Source organism: Oryctolagus cuniculus, chromosome 13 (genome assembly GCF_964237555.1).
Source record: "Oryctolagus cuniculus chromosome 13, mOryCun1.1, whole genome shotgun sequence".
Classification (NCBI taxonomy): Eukaryota; Metazoa; Chordata; class Mammalia; order Lagomorpha; family Leporidae; genus Oryctolagus; species Oryctolagus cuniculus.
Window position 1 is genome coordinate 26,528,130 of NC_091444.1, and position 24,319 is coordinate 26,552,448.

Genomic DNA, 24,319 nt, shown 5'->3' on the forward strand with positions numbered 1-24,319 from the left:
TAAGAAAATAAAAAAACCAACTAAACCTATTCCTCGGCTTTTCAGATGTTAATACTCTAACTCACTATGTCTTATACCACAAAACATTACAGTGCCAGTTAAGCTGCAGCTTATTTTGAGACTAATAATTTAAAATTTAGGTAGAATGTCTGAACACTTTTTACAGTTCATTTATTTATTTGAAAGGCATAGTGACCGGGGGCGGGGGGGGACATGAATGAAATGAGTATCATCCATCCGCTGGTTCACTCTCCAGATGCCAGCAACAGCCAGGGCTGGGCCAGGTTGAAGTCAGAAGCCCGGAACTCCATCTTGGTCTCCCAAACGGGCGGTGGGGACTCAAGTGCTTGAGCCGTTATCTGCTGCTTCCCACGGTGTGCATTAGCAGGGAGCTGGCTTGAATCCGAGGCAGGACTGGATCCCAGACACTCTGATATGGGACACAGATAGGCATCTCAAGCAGCAGCTCACCCCGCTGTTCACAATGCCCATCCCAAGGTATATTTTAAACACAAATGTAATGTGCTCTTTAAAGCCAAAAAAAAAAAAAAAAAAAAAAAAAAAGATTTTAACTTTTATTAAAGCTTTTCAAATAGAAATGGTAACAAGGTAACTAACTGTAGTAGCACATTGGCTGGAAAAGTGCACATGGTAGAGACTTACACAGCCGACAGTGCTAAATGTGTGTTGGACAAAGTCAGCAAGGCACTGCCACTTTGCAGTAACATAACAACCTGTCCAATTAAAGATCTGGCTGCAAATATAAGGAATGAATTAATAGCTCATCTGCACCTTGGCAAGAATCAAGGCAGCAGCACCTAACTCTGCTAGTCATTACAGTGTTCTTCTCCACCAGACACTTATATTAAAAAAAAAAAAAAAAAGGGCTGGCGCTATGGTGCAGCAGGTTAAGGCCATTGCCTGAAGCGTGGCATCCCATTTGGGTACCAGTTTGAGACCCGGCTGCTCCACTTCTGATCCAGCTCTCTGCTATGGCCTGGGAAAGCAGTACAAGTCCTCGGGCCCAAGTCCTCGGGCCCCCGGACCCAGAGGAAGCTCCTGGCTTCAGATCGGCGCAGCTCCAGCCACTGCAGCCAATTGGGGAGTGAACCAGCAGATGGAAGACCTCTCTCTCTCTCTCTCTGTAACTCTTTCAAATAAATAAATAAATCTTAAAAAAAAAAAAAGAAAGCCAGTTGTACTCAATAATGCTGTTAATAAAACAGTGAAAATTACTAATTAATTAATGTAGTTTTATTAACTCTCAACCCTTGGATTCACATCCATTTAATAAACTCTGACAGACTGGGAAGTACAGAAAGAGTAACAGTATTGTTTCCACAGAAAGGAGATGACTGTTCAGGGAGTAACATTAACTAGTCATCTTCTCATAGGATGTCACACTTACTCAGATATGGTTATACGGCAGGCATTTTGTTGAAAGATGAATAAAATGAATGTGGAACTTGAAGTGGATAACTGAGAATATTTGTTGTCAATCATAATATTTGAAATTTTAAGCCAAAATTAGAATTTCAGAAAACAGGTGTTTCCATGAACTTGAACATTTATATTCAAAGCCTTTCCTAATAAAACTGATGACATTAACAATGTGATCCTTTGATATTATACAAGGAAATGGATCAAAATTTGGAAGACCTGCCTAAGACTGTGAATCGGTATTTCCCAAAAGACTAAAGCACCAGGGCTGGCATTGTGGTATAGCAGTAAAGTGCAATGCTCGCACCCTATATGGGTGCCAGTTCATGTTCCAGCTGCTTCATTCCCAATCAGGCTCCCTACTAATAGACTGGGAAAAGCAGTGGAAGATGGCCCAAGTGTTTCCACCCCTGCCACCCATATGGGAAACCTGGATAAAGTTCCTAGCTCCTGCGTGGTCCAGAACTAGCTGTTGCGGCCATCTGAGGAGTGAACCAGTGGATGGAAGAAGTCTCTCTGTCTCTCTCTCTGTCTCTGTCTCTGTGTCTCTCTAACTCTGACTTTGAAAATAAATTTTAAAATCTTAAAAAAAAAAAAAAAAGACCAATACATACATTACTAAATCACACACAGGCAGAAGATTCCAATTTAAATCAACACAAAAAATGTTTACTGATACAATTTTAGAGTTCACACTAAACTAATCTTTTTGCATTAATTTATTTATTTGAAAGAGTTGCAGAGAGAGGGAGAGACACAGAAAGAGACTGATCTTTCTGGTCATACTCCCCAAATGGCTGCAACAGCCAGGGCTGGCCAGGCCAAAGCCAGGAGCTAGGAGCTCCATCAGGGTCTCCCAAGTGGGTGGCAGGGGCTCAAACACTTGGGCCATCTTCTGCTGCTTTCACAGGCCATAAGCAGCGAGCTGGATCAGAAGTGGAGCAGCCTGGACATGAACCAGAGCCCATATGGGATGCTGGCATCACAGGCAGTGGCTTTACCCACTATGCCATGATGCTAGTCCATGCAAGTAACCTTTCAAAAATCACCACTTGTATAGTTTTGAAATATTATCAAAGAATAAGATCCATAACCATGAAGGCTTTAAAAATACTTTTCTCCTTTCCAACTATATATCCATGTATATATCATATATAAAGAACACACCATATACTTTGCTCAAAATAGCACATTGCAACAGATATGCAGCATGCAGAAGCAGATGTAAGAAACTAGTCAGATATTAAAGAGATTTGTAATTATACAAAATAATGCCACTCTTGCAACAGAACTGTTTTTCGTTTCCTTTTTCTTAACTTTTGTGTTTTGTTTCAGAAAATAATTATCTTCATAAAGACTTTTTAGGTTAAAATTATGAATCTTTTATTATTTTTAAAAGAATAAATATTTTTAAAATTTAGCCTCTTTAATTTCTAATAGGATAAGTAAAATATAATCAACATAAACAAACTTCTTTCGCCCTCAGTAATGTGTTAAGAGTGTAAAGGGAGTCTCATGGAAGAACAGTTGGAAGGTTACTCCTCTAAGGTATTGGCTCACATTCAAATAAGGAAAAATGACCAATGTCTTTAAGGTGTAAGGCAAGAAATAATGCCTTGTTCCCATCTCAGAGAGCTCCTGCACTTCCTCCTCCTTCCGACCGGAATATTATTCCAGAATTCCGCACAGATGCCTCCTCTTCATCACAGTCTCGCTCCTATCTTCTGAGCAGCCTTCCCTGATGACCACAGCTAAAGCAGCTCACTCAGGACATTACCACAATCCCCTTTTATTCGTTCATAATGTAACCACACTGAATACAGCTTTCTTTTTCACATTCTGATAAACAAAAGCTAACCACTCAGCCTGCCACTAACTAGAGAGTCTATTCAATTCAACGGATAAATAATGCTTGCTTGTGACTTCCAGGAGCCGGCACTGGGAAAGTCAGCTGAAATGGTAAAGTCAGCTGGCCCTCTGCAGTCAGCATGACCAAAGGGGATGCAAAGTAACACACTGTAGAATGGTGCGCGTAACTAAGGGCACCACGAGCTCCAGGCTGCGTGGCCCTCATCCTGGTTAGGGAAACTCTGGAGTCCCTTAACACAACACAGCCTCTTTCAGATCCCAGCCAAATAACATTTTGCTGCTGCTTTAGTTGTGTACACATCCTGCTTGCCCCTCATGATAAAATAAAGCCACCAGGCAAGTTTCTTAAGGACCTGTGTGATGTGCAAGGCTGATAAATACCACTGTCAGGTCAGCAACCAGCTTCAGCAGGCAACGATCTACTCCTGACTGTCACCGGCCACATCCTCAGCAGCCTAACCTCCCTCCCCGCTTCTTCAGAGCCTAGGCCCCTCACCGAGGAGGCAGTTCCGGGACCCGAGTCTGCTGCCTTTCTCATCCACCAGCACATTAAATGTTCTCTTGCTTTATTTTATTTTATTTTTGACAGGCAGAGTTAGACAGTGAGAGAGAGAGACAGAGAGAAAGGTCTTCCTTCCATTGGTTCACCCCCAAAATGGCCGCTACTGCCAGAACTACGCCCATCCAAAGCCAGGAACCAGGTGCTTCTCCTGGTCTCCCATGGGGTGCAGGGCCCAAGCACTTGGGCCATCCTCCACTGCCTTCCCGGGCCACAGCAGAGAGCTGGACTGGAAGAGGAGCGACCGGGATAGAACCGGCGCCCCAACCGGGACTAGAATCTAGGGTGCTGGTGCCACAGGCGGAAGACTAGCCAAGTGAGCCACAGCGCCGGCCCTCTTGCTTTTATCCTCAGACTTCATCCTCATCCTTCTGATTTGGCCCTGCTGACAAACACTGGACTGTTGGTGAAAAAATACTAACATCTGAATTATTTTGCTTACATAAAAATAGGGCCTGATGTTTTTCACCCTTATGTTCCTTCCGCTTAGAATAGTGTTTGGACATGGTGGCTATTCAATAAATATTTCTTCAGTAACTACAAAAACTTTGTAAGAACTCAAAATGGAAGACTTTACTAAAAGACTTCACAGCCAATAAATGGCGTATTAGCAGCTTGCAGATTTTCTAATATTTTCAAAATTCTTTTTTTCTTTTCTTTCTTTTTTTTTTTTTTTATTTATTTTTTTGACAGGCAGAGTGGACAGTGAGAGAGAGAGACAGAGAAAGGTCTTCCTTTGCCGTTGGTTCACCCTCCAATGGCCACCGCGGCTGGCGCACCGCGCTGATCCGATGGCAGGAGCCAGGTGCTTCTCCTGGTCTCCCATGGGGTGCAGGGCCCAAGGACTTGGGCCATCCTCCACTGCACTCCCTGGCCACAGCAGAGAGCTGGCCTGGAAGAGGGGCAACCGGGACAGAATCCAGCACCCGACCGGGACTAGAACCCGGTGTGCCGGCGCCGCAAGGCAGAGGATTACCCTATTGAGCCGCGGCACTGGCTCAAAATTCTTAATGTTAACATTTAAATATGGTGAGACTAGACAAAATAATACGACTTCCCAGCTTCCCACTCCCTGCTGCTTATCAGACCTCACAATGCTGGGCGCTGCAACCAAAGGCTCTGCAGGCAGCTGCCCCTTTTGGAGTAAGTGCTCGTCAGTTCACCACAGTCACCACTAGAGGGCACCATTCCCACTGACAATGTCTTTCTGGGTTGCTGGGTAGCCTAGAAACTCCTGCTTTGTGACCTAGGGATGAATCTTAACCTTTTTAAGAACAGCTAGGGGCCAGTGTTGTGATGCACTAGGTTAAGCCACAGGCCAGCATCTTACATGGGCACTGGTTCCAGTCCTGGCTGCTTTGCCTCCAATCCAGCTCCCTGCTGACACATGAGAAAGTATTATCACCCCACAAGGAAGACCAGGATGGTGTTTTAGGCTCCTAAGTTGAATCTGGCCCAGCTCCAGCCATTGCAGCTATTTGGGGAGTGAACCAGTAGATGGAAGAGTCTCCCTCTCTGTCTGAAACTCTGCCTTTCAAATAATGAATCTTAAAGAAATGCTTAAAACAAACAAGAACAAGTTGGATATGGTTATTGTAGTGGACAACAGAAGCACAGGATTAAATAAATTCTCAAGGTCTCATTTGGCCAGTTACTCTGATTTGTCTAGATCCAAAATTGATAAATACAGATACTACAACAAAGTCCATCAGTATTGTTGAGATTATGGGATCTCAAGCCAGGTCATTATTTCTCAGGGAAGAGGTCAACAGTGATCTCAAAAGACTTTTGTTTTTATTAGTTTCAAATTCTAATAACATTTAGATAGGTCCATCAGGTTTTTCTATTGAGTCAATTTGGTGTTTTTTGCCAAACTGCATGGTTGCAAAGCAAAACAGTTGAACATTAGCAGAGAGTAAGAAAGCAGCAATGTAGTAATGTAGTGTTATGCTGCCTATGTTTGGGGAAGGCTCCTCAGCAAAGCCACTGCTTTCACTGCTTTCTTTCTTTCTTTCTTTCTTTTTTTTTTTTTTTTTTTTTACAGGCAGAGTTAGACAGTCAGAGAGAGAGAGACAGAAAGGTCTTCCTTCCGATGGTTCACCCCTCAAATGACTGTTATGGCCAGTGCACTGCGCCAATCCAAAGCTAGGAGCCAGGTCTTCCTCCTGGTCTCCCATATGGGTGCAGGGCCCAAGCACTTGGGCCATCCTCCAGCAGAGAGCTGGACTGGAAGAAGAACAACCGGGACTAGAACCCAGGGGGCCGGCGCCACAAGCGGAGGATTAGCCAAGTGAGCCAAGCTGCTGCTTTCTATGAAATCTTCCCTAACAACTCTGACCTGTGCTCACCTGTTCTTCTGGGAACCAACATTTTGACCAAAGTTTTCCATTTTATGCATTTAAGACTTGTTCTCCCAACAAGCCAACATGACATAATCCCTCCTGGAAAATTATCACATTGTTATTTACATTTTTCTGTATCTCTTAGTGTTGGTCAGTTATTTCTTCAGAAACTCTTCTTGGGAGCCAAATCAATAAAAGCCTGCTGCTTACTTTGACTGTGCAGAGAAGTTCGCAGCAGCGAAAACAGCAGCTTCCACTTCGACATTATCGTGTGAGTCCAGACTCTGACGGATACTATGGTGAGCATTCTTCCTTTCAGGAATAATTGACGCCAGACTTCCCAACATCCTACAGAAACAGAAACCCAAGAAGAGTGGAAGTAAGTAAACTGCAGGTCAGGAAAAGACAACGCAAGGCAAAGTCAGATTACCAAAAATACAGTCTGAAGGGGATTCGTAAATCTCAGGTTAATACACTGTAACTTTAGAAATCAAGCAGTGCCTCAAATGTCAAACCCTTTTTATACATTATTTCTAAAAAAAAAAAAATCAAAATGGCTCCATTAACATAAGAAAAATATAAAAAAAAAAAATCTTGAAGTACATCCCAGATACCAAACAGGCGCCATAAAAAGAAACTTTTGAATTATTAAAGCATCAGAATGTCAATTTTCCAAGGTTGCATAAAGAAGTCCATTTTAGCAAAACATTAAGAGTATAAGCTTTTTGCTAGTAAGCAGATCCACAAAGTAAACAAAGTAAGATGCCCCAGTCTTTTTCTCTACACCAGTAAGTATCGGTATTACGATTTTCAAATCTGTCCCCAGCATCAAGAGAACACAGGTGGAGCTATGCCCCCTGAGGCTCACACAGATCTACAACAATGGGGAAGAAACACAGTCCTCTTTAAAATAAAATTATTAAGTCTGGTTTGAAAAATCCCTTAAGAAGTAAGGCATGGGTTTCAGAATGCTGCAAAACATAGCGATAAACAAACCTACAGTGTTTCTGAAATAACAATCTTCTTCAAAGTTAATATTCTAAGTTACTCACCCTTCAGTCTGACATGCCATCACCATATATGGAGATGACAATCAACTGAATTACAGCATAACTAATTAGGTTCTCATGAACAAGGAATTAAAATAGACTGCTCCTAATTTGTAAATTACATGTTTTTCAAGTGAAATAAATTATTAATCTAATATTTAATAGCATGAAAGACTAGCTAGGTTAATAGGGTTAGGTTTAGGGTTAGGCACATCTTGATTAAGTTTGTTGCTTTAACAGAAATGGGTAACAAACATATTCCCAGAGGTATTTCTGAAAATATTATAAATGATTCACAGCAATACATTTCAAATACTATGACTCGTTTCCTGCTTTGTTGTTTCAAGTTTAGAGTAATAAAAAAATACTGAACATCTTTAAAATGTTTCTTCTCTATCCATTTTCCCCTTTTAAGTTTAAACCATCCTGACTCTAAAAACTGATTAGGGTTTTAAAGACATTACTTTCTTTCCTTATCAGTTTCTACTTATTAACACATTTTTCCAGAAAGCAAGTTCCCTGATGTCAGTCTTGATCTTCTTTAAACATACTCTGTGAAGCCTTCCACTCAACAGTACTTAGAGTACGTAACATTAATGAATCACTTGGGCCAGCGCTGTGGCGCAGCGGGTTAAAGCCCTGGCCTGGAGCACCGGCATCCCATATGGGTGCCGGTTCAAGTTTCAGCTGCTCCTCTTCCGATCCAGCTCTCTACTATGGCCTGTGATAGCAGTGGAGGATGGCCCAAGTCCTTGGGCCCCTGCACCCACATGGAACACCCGGAGGAAGGTCCTGGCTCCTGGCTTTGGGTCGGCGCAGCTCTGGCTGTTGCGGTCATCTGGGGAGTAGGCCAGAGGATGGAAGACCTCTCTCTCTGTCTCTACCTCTCTCTGTAACTCTGTCTTTCAAATAAATAAAATAATTTTTAAAAAAAATTAATTAATCACTCATCAGCTTCTATCTTTGCTTTGTGTAGAATTTGTTTTTCTCTTTAATGCAATCTTTCTTAGTGGTATCACAATACTCCAAGAAAGTTACATTCTTAGAAAAATTAAGATTCTCTCTGTATCGTATGTTCTTTTTTAAAAACACTATTGTAGTCAAAGCATTTCACAACAGAATGAAAATACAATAACTTACAAACCAATAATTTATCAAAGATGTATTTCTATAACCATACTCTACATTTCTAAAAACCAAGGAATATATTTTTGCATTTTATCATATGGGAATAAATGAAATCTGTTAATGCAAGTATTATTTTTCTCATTTTACATCAAGGAAAGTGATCTTCTGAATGCTAGTTCATTAGACTATAAGTCAGTCTTCCTACAAGGTCAAATTTCTCTGTAGTAACCTAGACCACTGCTCTCCAAATAGGAGTTCAAAAAACTGACATTTTAAAGAATTATTACTTAAACTATTTTTTCCTTTTTAAAGGCAGCATATTTTGAGAACCTCATAGCACAAACTGAAGGCATATATGCAACAGTTGGTAGTTATAAGCTCACTCTTGGCTCAATCCCTCAGTTTCCTACTGCCAGAATCTGGGGTGGTTTTCACAGTTGTATAGTTTGGAGCTGTTTTTATCCCAAGGCATATATTATTTAATTTACAGTTAAGACAAAAAACATAAGGAACAATGATGCTGAAATATAACTCAATGAGGAGCATAAAAATGGAAATTCTGTTCATGGCTTTCAGGCTCTGAAAGTTTCTGTCAACTCATCGGATCTATAAAACACGTATCAAAGAAAGAACCAGCATCCAGGATACATTTAAATATAAAAACAAACAAAATCTTCTATGGCTATATAATAAAAAGACATGACATAATGAAATCTAAACAATCTACAGAAAATGAGCAAGGAATTTTAATAGATGCTTTCCTAAACAGGATACATGAATGGCCAAAAGACACACAAAAAATGTGCTTAAGATCATTACCATTAGGGAAATGCAAATCAAAACCATTATGCACCCATGAAAATGACTAAAACTCAAAGGGCTGACAACACCAAAAGTTGTAAAAAGTGTGATGCAAGCACAACTCACACAACTCATAGGGACATAAATGGTAAAAACACTTCAGAAAAAGGCCAGGCTGTTACTTGTAAAATTAAATACAGTTATCCTGTGAACCAGCAATTTTATTTTTGGATATATATTCACCAGAAAGGAAAGCATGCTCACAAAAAATCTTGTATACAAATGTTCAGGGCAGCTTTAATTCTAATAGCCCCAAACTGGAAACAGGTAATCAGCAGTAAGAGAACAGACATAAACGACAGTGTAATCAGACAGTAGAAAACCATTCAAGAATAAAAAGAAATTATAAAAGATATACAACATGGGTTAATCTTAAAAACATCATGTTGAGTGAAAGAAGCCTTTTGCAGGAAAACATAGAAATTTATCCACAATGAGAAAAAATTAGAACGGTGATTGTCTCTGGGAGGCAGATGCAACAGCCAACTAGGAAGGGGCAAAAGTGAACTCTGCGCAACGGACAGCAAGCTCAGTACCTTTACAGAGGCTACAAGAGACATCTGACAATACGCAATGAATGTGCATGTAAAACTTCTACATTTCTTTTTAAGTAAACTTTACGTTTAAAAAGGAATGGGCATTTAGGCTAGTGAAGATGCCCACATCCCACATCAGAGTATCTGAGTTTGATTACCAGTTCTAGTTTGGCTCCAGACTCCAGTTTCCTACCCATGCAGATCCTGGGGCCGGGGTGGACGGCAGCAATGATGGGTTAAATAACTGGGTTTCCAGCCTCTCATGTGGGAGACCTGAACCGCATTCCTGGCTCTGGTCCCAACCTAGCCCTGACTACTGTGGCCATTAGGGCAGTGAACCAACAAACGGTACTGTCTCTTCTCCACCCAGTATTTCTTGTTCAAAAAGCTAAACAAAACAAAACATACCACACCACATATATACACATAAAACAAAAAACAAACAAAAAAACCCAGTAACTTTATAAGCAAACTGAACTCTAGTTAACATTAGGCACGCTGACATTATTTGACATTTACTGCGAAATATATTAAGTGAATTAGATTGATGAATAGCTGTAGGGATGGGCAGATATGTGATAAAGCAAGTTTAGCATAAGAATAATGGTTGAATCCAGGTGATGAATATTTACATCTCTACTATAAAATACTTTGAACTTTGCTCTGTTAAAATTTTTTCATATTAAAATCTTGGAAAAAAATTTTAACTTACATTTTAATATACTTAGCCATAGCCAAACATGCTACTCAAAAATGTGTTTGTTGGCATATCATATCTTTTCTTACATTACGTGGTAAATTACATAGTGTCTGTCACTCCTCTAAAGACGAAAATTTGGGGGTGAGTGTTCAGCACAGCAGTTAAGATGCCTCTCAGGGAACCTGCATCCTGCATTGGAGTCCCTAGTTCACGTCCCAGCTTCTCTGCTTTTTTTTTTTTAAAGATTTATTTATTTATCTGAGAGGTAGAGGTACAGAAAGAGAGAGGGAGAGACACAGAGAGATATCTTCCATTCGCTGGTTCACTCCCTAAATGGCCACAACTGCTGGAGCTGAGTCTACCTGAAGCCAGGAGCCAGGCTCCTTTTGGGTCCCCCACATGGGCTCAAGGGCCCAAGGATGTGAGCTATCTTCCAATGCTTTCTCAGGCTACAAGCAGAGAGCTGGATTGGAAGAGCAGCAGCCAGGACATGAACTGACCCCCATATGGGATGCCAGCACCACAGGTGGAGGCTTAGTCCACTATGCCAAGGCGCCGGCCCCTCCTCTACTTCTGATCCAGCTTCCTGTTAATGTGCACCCTAGGAGGCAGCAGGTGATCGCTCAAGTACTTGGATCCCTAATCCCCAAGTGGGAAACCTAGATTGAGCCATGGCTCCTGGCTTTTGCTGCCCAGCTTTGGCTATCGCAGGCGTTGTAAATCTTTTGTAAATCAGCATTGGCTATTGCAGAATAAGCAGATGGAAGATCTCTTTGAAATAAAATTAAAGTAGAAACAAAAATCTTTGAAGAAGTTTATAACCTTTTTAAAGACTATATTTTTAAAATGCTATAATGTTAATTAACATGCTACACTTAAAAACTATTTTTAGCTTAAATAATTTCCTTATTTATGTCATGTAAAATATTGAAATTGTGAAAATAAAGGTCTGACTACTCAAAAATGTTTTATTTTTGTCAAAGGGTTCGGATATTTGTTGTGCTGCTACTGTCTGGAATTTACTTTGGGATTGTTAGAACTATACCTGGCCGGCGCCACGGCTCAATAGGCTAATCCTCTGCCTGCGGTGCCGGCACACTGGGTTCTAGTCCCGGTCGGGGTGCCGGATTCTGTCCCAGTTGCCCCTCTTCCAGGCCAGCTCTCTGCTGTGGCCTGGGAGTGCAGTGGAGGATGGCCCAGGTGCTTGGGCCCTGCACTCCATGGGAGACCAACAGAAGCACCTGGCTCCTGCCTTCGGATCAGTGCGGTGTGCTGGCCGCGGTGGCCATTGGAGGGTGAACCAACGGAAAAGGAAGACCTTTCTCTCTATCCCTCTCTCACTGTCCACTCTGCCTGTAATTAAAAAAAAAAAAAAACCTATACCTTCATTTTATTTTTTGATTTTAGCTTTATAAAATGATTTGATCACTCCAGTCCTACATCTTGCAGCTTATTTTTCTTCCTAATTAAGCATCTTCTCCAAGAATGTTTTCAAAACAGGTGCCAATATGGCAAATCTCCTGAGGCCATGTGTCTTTTTACTGTACTACTCTTATGTGTTTGTTTGTTTGATTTATTTTAGAGGCAGAAAGACAGAGACACACACATAGATCCATACCGGGACAGATACAAAGAGAGAGCTCCCATTTACTGGTTCATGCTCCAAATGCCCACAACAGTCACCCAGCAGAAACCAGGATCCAGGAACAATCTAGGCCCTCAGGTGGGTGGCAGGGGCCCAACTACCATCACCTGCTGACTTCCAGGGTGCACACTACAGGAACTGGAGTCAGGAGCCAGAGCTGGGACTCAACACTCTAGCATGGGATGCCCATGTCCCAGCAGACGTCTGCATTGCTGCACTGTACTACTCTTCCAAATGACACTGGACCACATATACAGTTCTGAGCTGATATTCTGTGCCTTTAATACTTTTTATACTGAATGTTACTACCGAAAAGTCCAATTTCAATCTCATCTTTTTGGAAGCTGTCTAGATATTACTGGTGTTACTGATAACAATTTTTTTTTTTTTTTGACAGGCAGAGTGGACAGTGAGAGAGAGAGACAGAGAGAAAGGTCTTCCTTTGCCGTTGGTTCACCCTCCAATGGCCACAGCGGCCGGCGCACCACGCTGATCTGATGGCAGGAGCCAGGTGCTTCTCCTGGTCTCCCTTGGGGTGCAGAGCCCAAGCACCTGGGCCATCCTCCACTGCACTCCCGGGCCACAGCAGAGAGCTGGACTGGATTAGGAGCAACCTTGACAGAACCCGGCACCCCGACCGGGACTAGAACCCAGGGTGCCGGCGCCGCAGGTGGAAGATTAGCCTAGTGAGCTGTGGCACTGGCCGATAACAATTCTTAAGGGAAGAACTGAGAGTTACAAAGCTCAAATGCTGTAACTTAGAGAAGGGCAAACATACAAAATCAACAAAATATTAATCTATGTACATTCTTTTCAAAACATTCAGACTAGCTCTAAATTTTTTATTAAATTTATTCTGCCAGTTAAATTATATAATTCCTCTTCTTATTGTCTTCTAATAAAAAAAAATGCATTGCTTATGGAAACAATTCAAACATTACAAAACCACACAGAAAAGTCTGTTGTAAACCATACCCATAACCCAATTACACCTGACCAAAATAATCCTTCAGCAGGATATGTTCTTCCAGATTTTATTTTGAGCCTATATAAATACATTAGTATTAACTGACAAAAGTTGAGCTCATAAAATAAAGTCCAGGGGCTAACATTATGGCATAGTGGGTTACACCACTACCTACAACCCTGGAGTTCCATATTGGTGTGCCAATTTGAGTCCCAGCAGCTCCACTTCTGATCCAGCTCCCTGACAATGTACTGGGGAAGCAGCAGATGACATCCCGAGTACTTGGGCCCTGGCCAACCGCGTGGGAGACCCAGAAAGAATTCCTTGCTCTGGCTTTGACCTGGCCAGCCTTGGTTGTTGGGGACATTTGGGAAGTGAACATGTGGATGGAAGATCTCCTCTCGCATGCCTCCTCACCCTGCCCTGACCCCATTACTCCGCCTTTCAAATAAATAAATAAATCTTCAAAAAAGTGTGAAAGAAGGCCGGCGCCGCAGCTCACTAGGCTAATCCTCCGCCTTGCGGCGCCGGCACACCAGGTTCTAGTCCTGGTCGGGGCGCCGGATTCTGTCCTGGTTGCCCCTCTTCCAGGCCAGCTCTCTGCTGTGGCCTGGGAGTGCAGTGGAGGATGGCCCAAGTCCTTGGGCCCTGCACCCCATGGGAGACCAGAAGTACCTGGCTCCTGCCATCGGATCAGTGTGGTGCGCCGGCCATGGCGGCCATTGGAGGCTGAACCAATGGCAAAGGAAGACCTTTCTCTCTGTCTCTCTCTCTCACTGTCCACTCTGCCTGTCCAAAAAAAAAAAAAAAAAAAAAAAAGTGTGAAAGAAGAAAAGCAAAGGCTAAAGAAACTGAAGTGCTTTTATCTGGTACTCTCCAGTGAGTCCAGATATAAATTATCACATGTGAAAATGAGCATATAACCAAGGATGAATGCAGAAAACTGACGGAACAGTAATAACAAGGTCAGGAAGGCAAACGTTCAAAAGGAGCCGAGGCTAGGCTATGTTGAGATCCACTGAGTTATTTGATCAGAATACCCAACTAAACAGAAAAATGTTTTACACATAAGTTAGGCAACAATTTATGATCAACATAGTATCAGAGACAGGGATGGTAAAGATATTTTTGCATGAGTCTCGGTCAAAAAAAAATCCTTAATATTCAACACAAAGAAAGTAAATACACTGCCATTTGGGTACACAATCACAACTTAAACATCTTGTGGGATCAAGATGGCATGTACCAATGCCATCTCACTAGTCCAAGTGATCAATTTCAGTTCACAATTGATCACACTGATAGGTCTAAGAGTCAAAGGGATCACACAAACAAGACTAGTGTCTGCTAATACTAGCTGATAGAATCAAAAAGGGTGAGAACAATCCAACATGGGAAGCAGGATACACAGCAGACTCATAGAATGGCATATGTCCTAAATAGCACTTGGCCTCAGAATCAGCCCTTAAGGCATTCGGATCTGGCTGAAGAGCCCATGAGAGCATTTTAGGCATGGAAAGCCAAGACACCCTGGGGGAAAAAAAAAAAAAAGAAGACCTAAATGAAAGATCTCTGTGAGTGAGATCCCAGTGGAAAGAACAGGGCCATCAAAGAAGGAGGTACCTTTCTCTGAAGGGAGGAGCAAACTTCCACTTTGACTATGACCCTGTCGGAATAAGATTGAAGTCGGCGAACTCAAAAGGCTTCCATAGCCTTGGCAACTCATGACTAGAGCCTAGGGAGATTACTGACGCCATAAACAAGAGTGTCAAATTGTTAAGTCAACAACAGGAGTCACTGTGTACTTACTTCTCATGTGGGATCTGTCCTTAATGTGTTGTCCAATGTGAAATAATGCTATAACTAGTACTGAAACAGTATTTTAGTGTCAAATTGTTAAGTCAACAACAGGAGTCACTGTGTACTTACTTCTCATGTGGGATCTGTCCTTAATGTGTTGTCCAATGTGAAATAATGCTATAACTAGTACTGAAACAGTATTTTACACTTTGTGTTTCTGTGTGAGTGCAAACTGATGAAATCTTTACTTAATATATACTAAATCGATCTTCTGTATATAAAGATAATTGAAAATGAATCTTAATGTGAATGGAATGGGAGAGGGAGCGGGAGATGGGAGGGGTGTGAGTGGGAGGGAAATTATGGGAGGGAAAGCCATTGTAATCCATAAACTGCACTTTGGAAATTTATATTTACTAAATAAAAGTTAAAAAAAAAAAAAAAAAAACATCTTGTGGGAATCATCATAGCAACATGGTATACCGGAGTGTGATGGCTCTCGCCACAGGATCATTACTGTGAATCACAGAGAAGATTCTCTTCACAAATTCATCCACATTTAGAATCTTCTCCAAATGCTTCTCACTTTGTTGAGTGACTTTAAGAACACACAACCTCAGGAAATTGTTTCTAGGAAAACCAGAAAGAAAAGAAATCAGTCCACTTCAGGAACGTAACATCTGAGATGAAAGCAATATTAACAACATTAAGTTTTAGCAACAGGCAATGTTTTTCAACCTTATCATTCGTCCCTCCACGAAAAGCGTTACCTCAACCTGTAGCTTGGGTGGAAACTAAGCATCAGCAGTTAGCTTTGCCTGCAGACCTGCTGCGAGACACCAAATGGCAGTGCCACAAGGGGAAGTCCTGGAGCCAAACTCAATATCCCAACCACAGTACACCCAAGCCCAGGAGGTGGATGGAGCTCCTCCTCTCTCCAGCTAACCACCCTTCTTTTTTCTCCTTCAGGTCTGACCTGGTATACGCACAAGTCCATGGAGAGGATAGAAAGAAGTGGGAGAGGAAATGGTGTGGAGAGAAAAAAGGAAACAGGTATTTATTCTGCACTTACGTGTTTTAGGCACTTCTCTGATATGCATCTATGTTATAAAGTAAGTTACAAAACAAAATCAGAAACTTTTTAAAATTATCTATACAAATTGTCTTAATTTGATTTATCCTTCTCAACAAAGAATAAAGTATTGAGTTATACTCTTCATTTTTGCTAAAATGTCACTGAATCTCATATATAAGTGTGCACACTGCCTTGTGCATCCACTGAAGTCCTAACTAACCAAGGGGAAGTCCTAAAAGACAAAAAGAAAAAGACCACAACACAAAACAAAGAAATACAAACAAGGTGCCTCAGGACATGGAGTCTTTAAAAACACTTACCCAACTCTGAAAACATCAGCTAACTTCAGGAATGCAGAATTGATGAGAATAGGGAATGGATACTTCTGAAACAGTCTGGGAAAACGAACCACAGCTTCACACTGCTCACCAAGTTTGCCAGATCTCAGGCCTATGAAAAGCACACAGAAGGGAGAAGAGCTTGCAAATTTGCGTCCACAAAACAAAAATAGCAAACAACAACTCATTACACACGAAAATAACAATTAATCATTCATACTAATTAGGTAAAATACATCTGTACCTCATTACCCTTTGACCAATAAAAATAGTAATAAACTAGCAATTTGGTAAGTTGCCACTTTTAGATACATACCAATGAAAGACGAGCAATTTTTTAAAAGGCTAACAGTTGATGAAGAATATTCAGGGCCATAAAATAAATTTCAAAAGTTAAAGGGATCAAAATCATACCATGTATGTTCTTTGACTATAATGGAATTAAATTAGAAATCAATGAGAAAAATAATGAGAAAATTCCCAAATACTTGGAAATTAAACAATATACTTCTAAATAACCCTTGGTGAAAGAAGAAATCAAAGGAAAATTAGAGGGGCCGGCACAATGGCATAGCTGGTGAAGCCGCCGCCTGCAGTGCCAGCATCCATATGGATGCCAGCTCGTGTCCCAGCTGCTCCACTTCCTATCCAGCTCTCTGCTGTGGCCTGGAAAAGCAGTAGAAGTTGGCCCAAGCACTTGGGCCCCTGCACCTGCATGGGAGATCCGGAAGAAGCTCCTGGCTTCAGATTGGTGCAGCTCCGGCCACTGCAGCCAACTGGGGAGTGAACCAGGGGATGGAAAACCTCTTTCTCTCTCTCTGCCTCTCCTTCTCTCTCTGTGTAACTCTGACTTTCAAATAAATAAACAAATTTTTTTTAAAAAAAGGAAAATTAGAAAAGTATTTCAAACAGAATGAAAATGAAAGCACAATCCGTGGGACACAGCCAAAGCAGAACTTTAAGAAACATTTACACCACCGAATACTAGAAAGGAAGAACTCAAATAAGTGATCTAGCACGTGGCAAAGATAACCTTCTAATACATGATTCTGGAAAATACTGGATACCCACACCAAAAAGAAAATAATGAAGCTCAATCTTCAACTTGCACCACATACAAGAATCAACTCAGAATGAACCACAGGCTTAAATGTAAGAACTGAGATTACAAACTGTGCAAAAGAAAACAGGGAAAATCTTTAGGAGTGTGGGTTAGGCAAAGAATTCTTAGATAAAACACAAAAAGTATGACCCATAAAACAAAAAGGTATTAAGTTTAGCTCCATCAAAATTAAAAACTCACTCCTCAAAAGATACCATTAATAGGCCGGCGCCGCGGCTCACTAGGCTAATCCTCCGCCTAGCGGCGCCAGCACACCGGGTTCTAGTCCCGGTCGGGCGCTGGATTCTGTCCCGGTTGCCCCTCTTCCAGGCCAGCTCTCTGCTGTGGCCAGGGAGTGCAGTGGAGGATGGCCCAAGTGCTTGGGCCCTGCACCCCATGGGAGACCAGGAGAAGCACCTGGCTCCTGCCATTGGATCAGCGCGGTGCGCTGGCCGCAGCGCGCCGGCCGCGGCGGCCATTGGAGGGTGAACCAACGGCAAAGGAAGACCTTTCTCTCTGTCTCTCTCTCTCACTGTCCACTCTGCCTGTCAAAAAAAAAAAAAAAAAAAAAAAAAAGGTACCATTAATAAATAAATCTTAAAAATTAAAAGGGAGGGGGCAGCGCTGTGGCACAATGGGTTAGAGCCATTGCCTGCAGCACCTGCACCCCTATGGGTGCCAGTTCCAGCCTCCAGCAGCTCCACTTCAGATCCAGGTCTCTGCTGTGCCTAGGAAAGCAGCAGAGGATGGCCCAAGTCCTTGGGTCCTGTATCCATGTGGAAGACCAGGAAAAAGCTCCTGGCTTCAGTCTGGCCCTGCCCTGCTCACTGAGACTATCTAGGGAGTGAACCAGCAGAAGGAGTACCTCTCCCTTTCTCTCTCTCTGTTTCTCTTCTCCATCTGCTTTTCAAATAAATAAATAAATCTTAAAAAAAATGAAAAGGGGACAGTCAATTGGCACAGCGGTTAAGATGCCACATGGGATGTCTGCATCCTGTATCAGAGTTTTGGGTTCAAGTCCTGGCTCTGCTTCCAATCCAACTTCCTGCTATTGTGTACCTGGGAGGCAGTAAGCAATGGCTCAAGTACTTGGGTCTGTGTCACCCAGACAGGGAGACTTGGATTGAGTTCTAAGCTCCATGTTACAGTCTGGCCCAGCCTTGACTGTTGTGGCATTTGGGGAGTGAGCCAGTGAATGGAAGTTATCTCTACCTGTCTTTCTCTCTGCCTCCAAATAAATTAAAGTTTTTCAAAAAGAAAGAAAGTTTTTCACAAAGAAGGAAAATGAAGATTCTATGAGCAGGGATCAGGCTATAGAGGGCAAGAAGAAAGGAAGAAAAGGGAAGCCATACATTGAAAGAAAATGTTTACAAAACAGATTTTAGGGGCCAGTGCTGTAGCTGAGCAGCTAAAGCCACCACCTGCAGAGCTGTCATCCCACACAGGCGCTAGTTCAAGTCCCACTTCTGATCCAGCTCCCTGCTATGGCCTAGGAAAGCAGTGGAAGATGGTCCAAATCCTTGGGCCCCTGCAGCAATGTGGGAGTCCCGGAGGAGGCTCCTGGCTTCAGATCAGTGCAGCTCCAGCCGTTGCAGCCATCTGGAGAGTGAACCAGTAGACAGAAGACCTCTTGACCCCTCCCTCCCTCCTTCCCTCCCTCTCTCTCTACCTCTGTAATTCTGCCTTCAAATAAATAATTAAATCTTTTAAAAAATGATAAAGAATTTCATCCAGGGGCCAGCATTGTGGCATAGCGGGTTAAGCTGCCTCCTGCAGTGCTGGCATCCCATATGGGGGACGGTTCAGTCCAGGCTGCTCCACTTCCAATCCAGCTCCCTTCTGATATGCCTGGGAAAGCAGCAGAGGATGGCCCAACTCCTTGGGCCCCTGTACCCACATGGGAGATCCAGAAGAAGCTCCTGGCTCCTGATTGGCCCAGCTCCAGCCATCATAACCATTTGGGGAGTGAACCAGTGGATGGACAATCTCTCTCTGCCCCTCTCTCTCTGTAACCCTTTCTTTCAAGTAAAATAAATAAATCTTTAAGAAAAAAAATTTCAATCATAGTTTTTAGAACACACTTAATAAGCCAACGCAGTTTTTTAAATGTACACAATTTAAAGCAAAATTTCAATAAGGGAGAAATATAGATGGCAAACATAAGTACATGAATGGATGTTCAACACTGCTAATTATCAAGGAAATGAAAAAAAATTTTTTTTTTCTGTCAAAGCAGGAACTGCTTTATTGAGGAAGCGTACAGGCATATAAAGCTTAAGAAGGACATGTGCAGTACGGGAGCCAATCAGAGAAAAGGTCATGTAGGCATGGGTGGACCACGTACAGGGGCACCTTAAGTAAAGTATAGGGATCACGCACTGTCCACGTGTCTGGAACTAAAGTGGACCTATGCATGCCGGTGGTCTGATCTTACGCAGCTTAACCGCGGCAGCTGTAGGCACGACCCTCGAACATCTGCCAAGCGCATATTGTAATGGAGGTTTTAAGCAATGCCCAACATATCCCCCTTTTTGTTTTATTAGAGAGAAAGAGGAACTGAGCGGAGAGTGTGCCTGTCTTAGGTTGTCCCCTCTCACTGGGATTAGCCCTTTAAGGAGCATGTCTGTCTTAGGTTGTCCCCGCTGGGGATCTTACCAGTCTTTGACTACTCCAGCTGTTAGGGGCTGCCCCGGGGGATCTTACCCGTCATTGGCTACCACCTCAGCAACTCAGGGTATGATGTATTATACCTCTACATCTTGGCAGTGGCCATGGCGGATGTATAGGGTTCCCAATCTGGCGCTTAAAGAGCGGCATAACTCGGTTTTTGAAGAGTGGCATATTGTTGTAGGACCACCATTAACTGGACCGTAGCTATGTGGTCTTAGACAAAAATACAAGGACAATGGAGACCAAGAGGCCCACAAGGGGGAGGAGATAAGGAAATGAAAATTTAAAATTGCAATAAAATACCATTACACATCCACTAGATTGGCATAAAAAAACTGTAAAGACCGACAATATCAAGTGATAATGAGGCTACAGAGCAACTATAACTCCCATATTTAATAACTCTCGACATAATTCTCATGATGGGAATGCAAAAATTATATGGTTCTTTGGAAAAACACTAGCTCTTTTTGAATAAAGGTAAATATACATTAAAGACCTATAGGCCAATAAACAGACAGCTTTGTTCAAAATAGACCCAAACTAGATACAACCCAAATGTTCATATTAATGAATGGATAAACAAAATGTAATATATTCATACAATGAACCACTACTCAGCAATTAAAAGGAAACCAATACTGATTCATGTGACAACAGAGGTGGATCCCTGTGATGTAACTTTGATCATCCCAATATTTATATATTTTTTTGAGGTAAGAACATGGAGTGTGATCCCCAGCCACCAGAATGCTACAAGATACCTCATCAGAACTATGACTTAATGTGACACCTGTGGTTAAAATAAGAGGATCAAGAAATTTTCCCTCCTTGTCCACAATGTTTACATATGGAGAGCACATGAGAACAAATCTCACAGTGAACACGTGGTGAGGTCCAATTTAGCGATTTGTGAAACCATACATTGATTTTCTCCTTATTTTAACCACATAAAACTACCTCAAAATCATGATGCTGAGTGAAAGAAGCCAGATGCAAGACTACCCACTTAATAAACTCTATAACTCAGTAATTAAGTATATGTGGTCCACTACTGGGCTCCAAAACACAACATATAATCCTAAGATTTCAAAACTGAGGGGCTTAGGCTGCAGCATGGCTACTCTCTGGTAGCCTTCAAACTATTCTCTGGATCCTCTCCAGCCAACACTGGCACTGCCTGTTAGCACTCTGGATCTCTACTATGTTGATTAAACCATGTCTCCAAGAACCTCTCACTCAGTTACAACTCAAACTTTGACTACATAGAGGTCTGCTTCCTACCAAGTGAGCGATTAGACTTTTTGATCACCTCCTTGTTTTAATCACACAAAACAATCTCAAAATTATTATAAAGTAACTATCTACTGCCTAAAAATTGGTAATTGCACAGCCTTAATTCATACTAAGAGCAGAAATAGGAACTAAAATGACAGTTAAAGCAAGTAATAAGGCACTAATAAAAGGGCATCCTTCCTACCAATTTCAGGAGTTGTCTGTAAATATACATGGTAAGAGGCACATAATACTGTATGCAATGTGTAGGCAGATAGAATACTGATTTAGAATCCTAAACCAAGTGATTTTAGTTTATGAATACCAACTTGTAGGAATATTTAATGGCTTGCTTTATAAATTACAATAGTAGATCTTAGCCATACATAAGAGTAAGTACTGTTTTCTAAGACTGAAGAAAAGCCAGGGAATTTTTGGATCAGTTCATGGTCCAAAAAGAGATCACCAACCATACTTGGTGCTCTTTCTAACACAGTTTTTATGTAGCTTTAAATTGCAAAAAGTCTGACTTTGGCTTCAATTCTACATTATTCTACAGGGCTACTTCTCAACACTGTCAAGAACTAAGTTTGGTTTTGTAGTAGTGATTTTCAATAGAAAGAATTAGATTCAGTGAGTGTCAAATGCCCACTCCTGAATCTGTTACACAGCATGGAATTAGTCATTCTCTTCAAGAGGTTTTATGGCGATACTTCCAGAAAAGCCCCACCTTTGTTTATCATAACCAACTGCATTTCTGCCAACGTGGATACTGTAATAGCAATGTGTGGTCTTCTGCACAGACAATTTAGCTGTTCTAGAAAACAGGTGAGGTGATGGCATAATGACTTGTATCACCTTTCTATCTCAAAATTTCCATAAGCACACCATTGAGCTTTCTGTGGAGCACTGAGTTTGACAGGAGCTCTAGTGGCAACTCTGCTGGCCCTGCACCAGCGGCGACAAAGGCAGTAAGAGCTACCACTCTCTTCTCCATTGGGGTCACTTGAACATTCCAAGGCCACCCTTGCAGAAAGCAGATAAGCTGGGTGATATCATTTCAGAGATTCCTCTTCCCCAGGGTGAAAGAGATCTTGCCTAAGTTTTCTCAAATCAGGATAAAAATGCTTTGACTAAGAAGTTACATTAGTGAGAAAGTTTGAGACATGTCCTTTATAATGCCTGCAGTGGGTACCAACGATTATCTCCATTCTGAAATGTGTCAGGTAAATGTAACTTGTATTTGATCATACTAGTGTTGTTTGCTTATATGCTTGGTTTTCACAAAGTTTAGTGGGCAAGGCTATCAGCTTGTAATTTTCAATGTCCTCCCACTGCACTTCTTGTCCTGACCAAGGTCATGTTTGACCTAGCTCTGTCTCCCACATCTGAATTTGAGTTCCTTTTTTTTTTTTTAAGAGCTATTTATTTGAAAGGTAGAGTGACAGAGAAGGAGCAAGAGACAGATCTTCCTAGGTTTACTCCCCAAATGGTTATAACACCAGGTCTGGGTCAGGCTGAAGCCAGGACCTTAGAACTCCATCTGGGTCTCCCACATGGGTAGCAGGGGCCTAAGTACTCGGGCCATCACTGGCTGCCTTCTCAGGTGTATCAGCAGGGAGACGGACTGGAAGCAGAGCAGTGTGGGACTCAAACCAGTACTCCAGATATGGAACGCCAGAACAGCAAGCAGTGGCCCAAGCAGCCACGTCACAACACCGGCCCTGATACGTGAGCTCCTTAAAGTTGTCTTGCGCACTGATACAGCCCAAACTCTGAGTACAATGCCTAACACAATGTAGGTGGTCAGTAAATATTTGTTGAATGAAAGAAAAGCTGTTACATGAATGATTCCTTTCCTGTGTTACCAACTATATCCTGAAGGAATGAAATTAAGTCAGCTTTAAAATAGCATTCATTTAGTCCCACAGAGATCAAAAACAATTTGTGGGACAGGCACTGTGGCATACTGGATAAAGCTGTCGCCTGCCGTGCTGGCATCCCATATGGCACTGGTTTGAGTCCACTTCTGATCTAGCTCTCTGCTAATGTGCCCAGGAAAGCAGAAGATGGCCCAAGTCCTTAGGCCCCTGCTCCCACATGGGAAGCCCAGAAGCAGCTCTGGGCTCCTGGCTTTGGCCTGGTCCAGCCCCAGTTGTTGCAGCCATTTAGGGAGTGAATTAGTGGATGGAAGACCTCCCTCTGTCCTTCCGTCCATCTGCCTGTTAGCTCTGCATTTCAAATAAATAAATAAATCTTAAAAAAAAAAAAAAAGAGAGAAAGATGTCTTAAAAGGATTAAAAAAAAAAAAAAAAAAAGAGGAGCCAGCGATGTAGACCAGTTGGACCGATGTGCTAGAGAACATCTTCAGTTTAAAAAAGGGAGGGGCCTCAAAAAGTCATCAAGAGAGCTTGGAAGGGGCTTCAGATGGACTTAAAGGGATCCTTCTGGGGCCAGTGCTGTGGTGCAGAGGGTTAAGGCTCTGGCCTGAAGCACTGGCATCCCATATGTGCACCGGTTTGAGACCCGGCTGCTCCTCTTCCCATCCAGCTCTCTGCTATGGCCTGGGAAAGCAGTAAGAAGATGGCCCAAGTCCTCGGGCCCCTGCATCCCCATAGAACACCCGGAAGAGGCTCCTGGCTCCTGGCTTCGGAGTGGTGCAGCTCTGCCCGTTGTGGCCAGTTGGGGAGTGAACCATCGGATGGAAGACTTTTCTCTCTCTTGGCCTCTCCTCTCTCTGTGTAACTCTTTCAATTAAATAAATAAATCTTAGGAAAAAAAAAAAGGATCCTTCTGACTTCCAGTCCAGTTCTATGATAATACACGGGCTACACATAATCCAATATTAAGTGTACATCAGCTGATAAAATACTTCCCCTATGCAACAGAAGTCCTTGAAGTATACTGAATCATAGGGTCCATGTTCATACTCGAGTTCTTCACTAATAAATATTCGCCTTGCC

General features: G+C 42.2%; 1 protein-coding gene across 2 annotated transcripts in view; it reads right to left on the reverse strand.

Moving 5' to 3' along the window:
- INTS7 (integrator complex subunit 7) overlaps positions 1 to 24,319 on the reverse strand; it is an 86,909-nt gene that overhangs the window by 61,507 nt on the left and 1,083 nt on the right. For both annotated transcript variants that reach the window (XM_002717529.5, XM_017347801.3), the window contains exons 2-4: positions 16,292 to 16,421; positions 15,380 to 15,526; positions 6,421 to 6,558 (exon numbers count right to left, since the gene is read on the reverse strand). In XM_002717529.5, the coding sequence (XP_002717575.1) occupies positions 6,421 to 6,558; positions 15,380 to 15,526; positions 16,292 to 16,421 (415 nt within the window). The remainder of the gene's footprint in view (positions 1 to 6,420; positions 6,559 to 15,379; positions 15,527 to 16,291; positions 16,422 to 24,319) is intronic.